The sequence below is a fragment of the Dasypus novemcinctus genome, chromosome 3 (genome assembly GCF_030445035.2).
Source record: "Dasypus novemcinctus isolate mDasNov1 chromosome 3, mDasNov1.1.hap2, whole genome shotgun sequence".
Lineage (NCBI taxonomy): Eukaryota > Metazoa > Chordata > Mammalia > Cingulata > Dasypodidae > Dasypus > Dasypus novemcinctus.
Window position 1 is genome coordinate 93,378,408 of NC_080675.1, and position 10,256 is coordinate 93,388,663.

General features: G+C 39.5%; 1 protein-coding gene and 2 pseudogenes across 1 annotated transcript; 2 read left to right on the forward strand and 1 right to left on the reverse strand.

Annotated features, from left to right (window-relative positions):
• Positions 1-1,426: 1,426 nt before the first annotated feature.
• LOC105744269 (ras GTPase-activating protein-binding protein 2 pseudogene) lies at positions 1,427-4,758 on the reverse strand (annotated as a pseudogene).
• Positions 4,759-5,397: 639 nt separating this feature from the next.
• Positions 5,398-6,336, forward strand: LOC101431365 (olfactory receptor 6E1). Its single transcript, XM_058289317.1, has one exon. The coding sequence runs from the start codon at positions 5,398-5,400 to the stop codon at positions 6,334-6,336; it is 939 nt and encodes a 312-aa protein (XP_058145300.1).
• Positions 6,337-7,228: 892 nt separating this feature from the next.
• On the forward strand, positions 7,229-9,931 carry LOC101431796 (cytochrome b-c1 complex subunit 2, mitochondrial pseudogene; annotated as a pseudogene).
• The last annotated feature ends 325 nt before the right edge of the window (positions 9,932-10,256 follow it).

Consider the following 10,256-nt stretch of genomic DNA (forward strand, 5'->3'; position numbering starts at 1 on the left):
GCATGACAAACCAACATGTCTCTTACATGTTTGCATGTCTTTATTAATTTCTTTCATCCACATTCTGAGCTCTCATTCTCTTGCCCCATGGGGAGTCATTCCAATTAAATTTGCGTGTATCTATGTAAAATATAAGATATATAGTTATTGGGTATATATTTGTATTTTATGTAAGTGTTATTGTTCTTTCTCTTACTCTTCTTACCCTGCAGTGTACTCTAAAAATCTATCCCTGTATCTACTTCTAGTTTTGTTTTAATTGCTGCATGGTATCCCATGGTGTGCATCACCACATTTTATTGATTCATTGCCCCAATGATGGTCATTTGGATTGTCAAATAACTTCCTACTATCACAAATAATGTTGTGATAACCATGTTTATATAAGTAGCTTGATGGATGTGTGAGAATTTCCCTAGAATATGTACATAGCTGTAGGATTGCTGGGCTATAGGGTATATGCATACTTGATGTGACTAAGTACTGTTAGGTTGTATTTGTGTCTCTTGGGTGAGCCTATATTTTTAAAATCTGATTTTAAAGCTACAGCAATTTTTATACACTTCAATGATTTTTCAACATTTTGAAGTTCTTTGGCTTTGCAAGACAACAATTCATACACTACAATGTTACCAGCAAGATAGAATGATACATTAATAGAAGGCACCATCATGCTTATTACATTACCAGAGAGCAAAAATACAATAAAGAGCATTTTCTCTGTACACAGCTCAGAGAAAGGAAAAGGGGGAGGAGGAGCAAGTTGAGTGGCCAGCCATCCCTGTACTGAAGAGGAACAGATAGAAAAATATTAGATATGGAGCTACTAAATCTGGTCTAATACTCAAGACCATAGCATTCGAAGTTCTGAATTGTGTTATTTAGTTCATAACTAAATTATTTCCTTCTGGAATATACTTGTAGTCTTGTTAAGGTCTGTGTGTACACATGCTGGTTACAGCAAGCAGATAAAATGCCCTCATTGTTTCTCCATTTCACAAACTATTCTCTACTGAAGAGACACTCCCCCTTGTCCCCACCCCCCTTGCCTCTTGTTGCAGATATCAGTGTTAATGAGGAGTTCAGAGTACCCATTAGTGCGTTTTGATGAGAGCATAACAATTTCTTTTGGTTTGTATTTTTTTGGGGGAGAAAGGGGAAGTCAAGAAAGGCAACATTCTCCAATTGCACAAACTGCACTATTTGTGTTTCCAGTATTAATAGGCAGAAACAGTAATACAAACAGAATGTGCAGCAGAAGATTTTTTTGACTCAAATGGCCTAAATTCAGTGGGCATGTCTTTTTGAGTTTATTTTGTTACAGGTGGTTTAACATATGGTCATTTCTTAGTCCTTAATTCTCCAAGTTTAGATTTATAAATTAACAATGTGAATCCTGTTGTGAAATTGGGAAATAATTTCCACCTCAATTTAACTGATAACCAGAGATGCTTTTCATATCAAGGAAGTGATAAAAAAAAAGGGGGGGGGGCATGTGATATTTCAAAGCCAAAAAAAATTTTACAAGAATGCAAACATGATGAATAATGTACCACTGCCAAAACTTTGCCGACAGCAGAGCTCAGTTGCGCTGTCCTGGAAAGCAGCCTTCCATTTGCCCTGTTCCTCTTCCAGAGCCAAGTTTCTGTGCCATGCCACCTCTTGGAGGAGGTCCTCTTCCATTGTGGTCATGCATCATTCCACCACCCACTATTCCATGTGGACCACCAGGATCTCCATCATTGTACCCAATATTCCTGTGATCATCACCGCCATCCCTGGTTTCTTGCTCTCTTGTAGCTCTAATTTTTTTTTCTCTTCCACATTGAAATGTACTTCCCCTCAAAACATTATTGGTTTTTACAATTAAGATTCTCTTAAATGATTTAGAGTCATTGAAAACAACAAAACCAAAATTTGGAAGCCTTCCCTCAATACCCTTGGTATTGATGTGAAGTTCCACATTTCCAAAACTCATGAAGAATTCCTTCAATTCATTTTCATCAATAGCTCCTGGCAAATGATCAACAAAAAGTTTATGACTGTCTGGATAGTGAATTATTCTATGGTTGTCAGATTCATTCTGTTCAACATCTCCTTTACCTGGTCTTGGTCCTCTAGGAGGAAAACCAGGTCACTCTCTAGGTTGTTGTTCACACACGCAAGGTGGCTGAAACAACTTGTGGTTTAGCTTCAGCTCTTAGCTTTGGTGGTTCTTGTGGCAGAGAAACAGGTTCTGCAGGAAGAGGAGAAGTAGACTTCTTCCCTAATTTTTCTAAGTTATTCTTCTCAACTTGAGGTTTCAGCTCTTCAGTCCTTGTTTCAGATTCTACATTGGGTTCAGGCTCATGATTCTTCCGAAGGCTCCTGTATGCCATTAGTCACATGGTGAGCTTCATAGTAATCATTGTAGGTATTTCCTTGCACAGGTTCAGGAGATGGTTGCCCTTCTTCTTGTTCTTCTTTTACTTCATCTTATGATTCTTCATCAAGTGCTGTCTTATATAGAATAAAAGAATACTATTGATTAACTTACTACTTTGCTAAGCAAGGGTGCACATTGAAAATATAAGGTAACTATTAAAAGAACAGAACCTAAATGTACAACTATAAAAACACAAATGGAAATATGAGGATCAGGGATAAAAATAAATAAATAAAATAAAATGGCATCAATTCAACAGAAAATAATAAAGTGGGAATAGAAAATAAAGGAGAAAAGAAGAAAAATCATGACAAAGGAAAGGTCATTCTGGATCTGAACAAACAAGAGAAACTTTTGTTTGCAAAGTTGTAGTAATAACAGCAAAGAAAATTGGGAAGAGGCCAAGTGGGGCTCATTATACTCATTCTCTGGGGATCCCAAGCCCCATCAAACTAGGAAGAATTGTAGATCCCTTTAGAAAACAAAGTTACAACACCAAGCTTTCAGCCCTTATGTCACCTCCACAAAGAATTATGTTTATACCAGGGGTAACTCATCCATTGTCTCCTAGTTCCCCAATGCCCACAGAAGAAACATCACCTCTGTGAGCCTGGCCATGTGAGGATGAAAGAAAAGACAGAGTCACCTTGTTATCCCAGAAGGAGGATGAAGAAGCATTGCTCTAAAAGACAACTGTACTTCATCAAGGCATGACCCAAGATTAACTTGCTGAAAATGGAAGATTTTAAAACATTCTAGACTCTTAAGACATTCTAGGCTGAATGACATGGCTGCACATTTGCAAAAAGGCAGATGCCATCAAATTTGTGAAAGCTGAAGATCTCACATCAACACTGTAAGAACTGCATTTAGGGCCCATAGACGATCCTGCAACCCCAAGAAATACATAGGACAACCAGGTTTCTTCTGCCATCCTGTGAGTAGCATATCTGGAATGGCCTGCTGGGATTTCCTCAGTGGGTTGCTAGACATCTGTCCCAGATCCTGTGGGGTCATCTCCACCTTGACCCCTCAGAAGACAGCAAGTGCTTCCCCAAACCTCCTCTTACTGGCACTTGTTCTTTATATTTCTTTATAAGATCTGGCACATCAAGGACAGGCACTGGGTCTCATTTGTAACTGGAGCACCATCATTCATATCTATCCTGGAACACAGCAGGGGCTAAGACAATGTTCATTCAATCAGATCCTTTAAATTACTATTAGCACGGACGAACTCTGCCAGGTCTGATTTACAAGATGCCCCACCCTGTGCTTTGTGTAACTGTCTGCGCTGAGTGTGGGTGAAATTCTTAATGCTTTTCCTTAAGGGGAAAGATCTCAGCCTCCTTCTAAGTAAATTAGAATAGTCCAAAGAGCATGCAGTTCCAGCAGTAGCAGGACAAGCCTGCTGTAGAAGGGCATCCACAGAGACTTTCCTACTGGGAAGTATATTAAAACAATAAATGGTCATAAGTGGATGGATGCAACCATATCCAGGTTCTCAGGCTGTGGGCAAGTCTTCCCCATCAATCATAAAGCATGGTGGATAAAGGGAAGAATGCCTAGGATTCATGAAGCAACCCTTTGTATCTGGAATAGACCTGAGCTGGTGACTTTCCCTTTGACATTATAAAAATTTGAAGTCTGTCAGCAGCACTGTCTATATGTTGTAATCTTGGCTGGTCACAATACTTTGCATGATTCTATGGTACCCAGCTCATGATCTAGTATGAATTCTAAGCTTTTCCTCCCCTCCCACTCATATCTAGCTATTTCTCTTTTCCAGTCTCTATTCCTACCTTTCTCCCAATATGTCTCACGCAAAACTAAATAATCCTCATCCTTTTACCTCCTGATGATGTTTCTGGGCATCACATTCATGTTGGATTCTTCTTCTGTTCTGGAAAGAGCTGGATAGTTTTTTTCAGCCATCTAGGCATACCCTTGAGCCACTCAATTAGGCTGCAAATACCACTTTTTCATATTACTCATGAATCAGTCTATGACGGACCCAAAAATAACCCTGCAGAATAGCCTTAGTTAAATGAGACTGAACAGCTGTTGTGTGTTCTTTCATACCTGTCAACAAATGCTAGATGTAATAGTAGTCTATGGAATAACTTTTTAGAGCCTCTGCTCTAAAAAGAAGGAGGAGCAGATGTAGCTCAGTGGTTGAGCACCTGCTTTCCATGTACAAGGTCCTGGTTTCAATTCCTGGTACCTCCTTAAAAAAAAAAAGGAAAAGCTAGTTTTTAGAAAGGCAAAGTTTATAAAAGTTATCATTTGATACTTGACATTAATGTCACATTCATTACCCTGATCACCTCCATCTTCCCTAGGTACCTCATGCCTCCAAGATACCTTAACTGGGATGGAAACGTATTCTCCTAGGACTAGCAAAAAATTCTTTCTCCAACTCTGCCTAGTTAAAAAAAAAAAAAAAGAAGAGCTCATAATGCTTAAGAAAGGATACTTCCAAGGATGCTGACTTCAAAAAAAAAAAACTTTTTAGGTGGTTCTTTTCATTGTTATGCTACCAGGAGCCAATCACAGACACAACTAGATCTGTGATTACTTAATAGCTGAAACTCTAGACCATTTAAAGATATAGAATCTCCCTTCAGGGAATGACTGGGGGAGACACTGTCACCTCTTCATGAAGATAATACATTTCTATTCAGATGAAGCAACTTAATACTAGTAGGAATACTGACAAAGGAAGTCTTCTATTCCCTAGGAAATAATACATAAACGACATGTCCTCAGACTCTTGTGTGTCAAACACCCAACAAATCCATCTCTCAGACTCTTGAGGTGTTATTCACTCACTGGAGCTCTAGTATACTCTAACAGCCTAAACTCGCACTCATCCCTCTTTTCTTTCAGATCTAGGTTGTCCTCAGATCCCAGAACATCACAACTCTTGATGTGGACCACCTCTGACTGGTCCCTACAGAGGACGGAGAGCCATGGGAAACGGCACCAGTGTCACTGAGTTTGTCCTTCTGGGGCTCACAGATGCCTGTGAGCTGCAGATGCTCATCTTCCTGGGACTCCTCCTGACCTACCTCCTCACTCTCATGGGGAACCTCCTCATTGTGGTCATCACCCTCACAGACAGGCGCCTCCACACACCCATGTACTACTTCCTCCGTAATTTTGCTGTCCTGGAGATCTGGTTCACCTCAGTCATCTTCCCCAAGATGCTGACCAACATCCTGACTGGAAGGAAGACCATCTCCCTCCCAGGTTGCTTCCTACAGAGTTTCCTCTATTTCTTCCTGGGCACAACAGAGTTTTATCTCCTGGCAGTGATGTCCTTTGACAGGTATGTGGCCATCTGTAATCCCTTGCGCTATGCTACCATCATGAATAAAAGGGTCTGTGTCCAGCTAGTCTTTTGTTCATGGATGGTAGGATTACTTATCATCATCATTCCAAGTTTCATTATAATTCAGCAGCCATTCTGTGGCCCCAATATCATTAATCATTTCTTCTGTGACAACTTTCCTCTCCTCGAACTCGTATGTGCAGACACAAGTCAGATAGAACTTCTGGGTTTTTTTATGGCCAACTTCAGCTTATTGGGCACTCTGTCTGTGACAGCCACCTGCTATGGCCACATCCTCCACACCATCCTCCACATCCCTTCAGCCAAGGAGAGACAGAAAGCCTTCTCAACCTGCTCTTCCCACATTATTGTTGTGTCTCTCTTCTATGGCAGCTGCATTTTTATGTATGTCCGGTCAGGCAAAGGCAGCCAGGGGGAGGACAGGAACAAGGTGGTAGCGCTGCTCAACACTGTGTTGACCCCAATGCTCAATCCTTTCATCTACACCCTGAGGAACAAACAGGTAAAGCAGGTGTTTAGGGAGCAGGTAAGCAAAATCCTCTTAAAAAGGTGTTGAACTAAGGGGCTAGAGTTAACATTCCCAGAAAAGCTTGGAATATCAGTACTCCCTGGAAAAATTTTGCCTTCTCCTTCAGAAAAAGCTGTGATTATGTTTCTGCTGTGGCACTAAAGGTGACATACTGTGAAACTCAGCATAAATTCAGAAACTCCCTGACCCCACAAGGCATTTTTTATTAGTTATCATATTTGAACTTTTCTTTTCCTTGCAACTCTGATGCCTGAATATGCAATAGAATGCAAGCTCTTTGAGTAGGGGGACTGGCTTTGTAATATATCAGAAGCCCCAACCATCAATCCATTGACATAGATCAAATGGATCTCAATTAATATTTGTATCCTGTTTGCTTTCCATATGTTTTTCCAACACCCAAGAAGAAAAAGAATAGTCTTCTGTTATAACCATCCTCATTTCACACCAGTAGTCAGGTCATACAAATATATCAACAAGAATTCAAAAGCTTACTAAGGCTAATTGCTTCTTATATTTAACATAAACTACTTATATTTTTAACATTAAAATCTATAGAAATTTCTCATTCCTGTTGACAAAGATTCTTTCCCCTCTTAGTTGTGTTGGAAAAGTCACTGAATCTCCCTGAGAACAAGTTTACGTATCTATAGAAAGGGGATAAAAATGTCCACCCCAAAGGATAATTATGAAAGTCAGTTAAGATATTCCATGCAATTGCCTTAAAGAGAAACTGACACACAGTAGGTCCTCAATGAATGTTAGTTCCTTTTCTCAAACTCTCATCTTATTTTCTCTCTCTTCCATGGGGATCTGACACCAGTTATCAACAAAAGCATTTTTGAAGAGTTTATACTTAAACAGTTACAATAAAATTTATATAACATTAAATACAGTATTTAATGTATTGCAATTTATTATGATTGTGGTCATTGATGAAGACTCAGGTAAATAAGGCAAATCAGCAAATGAATAAATGTTAAATAAGTAAACAAATTAACCATATTAATCACTCAGAAATCATTATTATAAAAAATACTATATTCAAGTAAATGTATTTGGTAGATAATACATAATTATCCATACTTTTGAAAAAATTGAAATTTAATAAGAAGGTAGAAAATACACAAATAACAATATTTGAGGGTAGAAAATTATTTTTATAAGAAAATATCACATACAACCCTTCAGTGATAAATTTGAAAACCAGGGGGAAATGGATGATGTCCCAAGAAAAAGAGAATTTCCAAAAATTCACCCTTAAAAAAAAAAAGGAAAAATTGATAGGACAAATTGCAATAGAAGGATCTTAATTTGTGGTTAATATCTAATACAAACTCAAAACCTGTCACCTTTGATTTCCCTTTATTCAAAAACCCTACAACCAATTCACAAGCAAATTATATGAATAATACCTTCACAATGTATATAGATCTCACCACTTCTCCATCCCCCAGCTACCACCTACATAACTCCCACAGTCCAGAAGTAGTTAGAAGCCATCACAAGGGAAGAGGGACATTGCAAATTTAAGAAAGGCAAAACTAACAACACATACTCTTTCTTCCTGAATATTTCCTATCTGAAGCAAGCTTGAGGTGGAGAAAGGGTTAAGTTTCAACTTTAAAAAAAGTTCAGGGAAGCAGACTTGGCCCAGTGGTTAGGGCATCCGTCTACCACATGGAAGGTCCACGGTTCAAACCCCGGGCCTCCTTGACCTGTGTGGAGCTGGCCCACGGGCAGTGCTGATGCGCGCAAGGAGTGCCATGCCACACAGGGCTGTCCCCGCATGGGGAAGGCCCACGCGCAAGGAGAGCCAGCCAGTGCGAAAGAAAGTACAGCCTGCCCAGGAATGGCGCCGCACACACTGGAGAGCTGACACAACAAGATGATGCAACAAAAAGAAACACAGATTCCTGTGCCTCTGACAACAGAAGCGGATAAAGAAGAACACACAGCAAATGGACACAGAGAACAGACAACTGGGGTGGGGGGAAGCGGAGAGAAATAAATAAATAAATCTTTAAAAAAAAAATTCAGAATTTTTTAATGACATAATTTTGACCAAAAAAACCCTATTTTTGGAATGACAGTGAATAGCAGGCATCATTTTTAATCATTCAGTGACCAGAAAAGTCCTGAACATGCCTGAGATTCCATCCCAGAGTAGAGGAAGAAATAACTCCACAAAGGGGACTGAGTGATGTATTTGTCAGGGTTCCCAGAGATGCAGAGCCAAAAGGATATGGTATGTGTGAATAGTGATATATATATATTCAAAGAATGGCCTCATGCAATAGTGGGGGCTAGCAATTCCAAAATCTTAGTGCAGGCCAGAAGGTTGGAAACTCAGGCAAAGGTTGATGTAGTCTTGAGGCAGAATTCTGTACTCTCCAGGAAACCTAAGCTTTTGCTCTTAAGGATTCCAAGTAAATGACAAGTTAACACATAAAGCTAGGCATTACAATCCATCCCTTCTCAACGTGGCACCCATAAATATCTCTTTAAACCATACTTAATGACCATTGTGACTAACAATTGGGAATTTGCCATTTGGTACATGTTGCAACCAATCTGCTATAAAAATAGCTTCATCTTTCAAGATAAGCCATACAATTGAAGGAGTTAGTGGTAAATTAAGTGTGACTCCAACAATGGAAATATGACTTACACTCTGGAATGCCTATGGGATGATATTGAGATTTTAATGAGGTCCTACTCGATATTACCACAGTAACACAATTTCCTCCTTGGGAAGTATCTGCCCTTCAGTCTCAGCTAAAGATCAACAAAGCTGTGGCTTTTCAGAGTCCACAGGTTCAAGTCATTGAAAACTTACATGCAGCAGCTTATTGGAATGTCTTGGATAATTCCTTGTATTATCCTGATTATAGGATTAGAAAAGTGACACCAGAGAAGTTACATTACTACATTCAGAACCATTTTACAACTCCAAGAATGGCTTTGATTGGACTTAGTGTGACTCATCTGTTCTAAAGTAAACTGCTGAGCAGTTTTTCAACATGACAGGCAGACCCGATGTACAATAGCTGGCACAAAGGCCAAGTACTGTGGAGGTGAAATTCAAGAGCAGAATGTAGCAGGAAGTGCTACCACAGGAAGTGCAGAAGCAAGTATTTTCAGTGTTCCCCAGAATGTCCTCAGTTCCAGACCACACATCAGAGGGGCACCAACTCCACCACCTCTCTATACCAGGATGTTGCCAAGAAAATACAGCAGGCATTTCACATTTCCACTTGTACTACCAAGTTACTTGGATTCCAGGCTCTTCAAGATTTATGCTATCTAGCAAGCTGCAGGTATCAGAGATGTTCTCAAGGCTTCCTATTACCAAGTAAAAAGAATCCCTCAAGGAAACCTTTCCAATACAGATGTCCAAATTGCCAAGGACCAGCTGAAAGCTATATATCTAATGTCAGTGGAGTTCTAAGGGTTTGTTGGATGAAGTCAGGTCCCAGTTTCTAGCTACTGATTCTTTAAGCAAAGTGACTCAGTGGCTGCCATTGATATCTAAATGCAGGAAAAGAAGTTTGTTTATGGCAAGAAGTCAAGGGCAAAAGGTGGAAATTCGGAGTATACATCTTTTGTTGATGAGTTGTAATAGTGAAGTACATATTACTGGAAGGAACTGAACATTTTCTCCATCCAGAGCAGCAGACAATTGAAAAGTCGAAAGTCTAATAAAAAATTAATGCTTTTATTATGGTGAAATATCTTACTGTATAAATGTAAGTAATTATTCACAAGTAGGCCAAAGACAATAAAGTATTCTGTTTAAAGTCTTGAACAGGGAATTAGAAATCCCAAGCTCATGCTCTTCTTTCTCCACTTCCTCCAGAGCTGTTACGTCTAAGGTATCATACACATGGTCACCCAGAACCTTTCCCCTGGTAAATATATAGACAGAGTATCCAATGGTGATATTT

Coding starts and splice junctions, on each gene's coding strand:
- LOC101431365 (XM_058289317.1), top strand. CDS start 5,398: ATGGGAAACGGCACCAGTGTCACTGAGTTTGTCCTTCTGGGGCTCACA.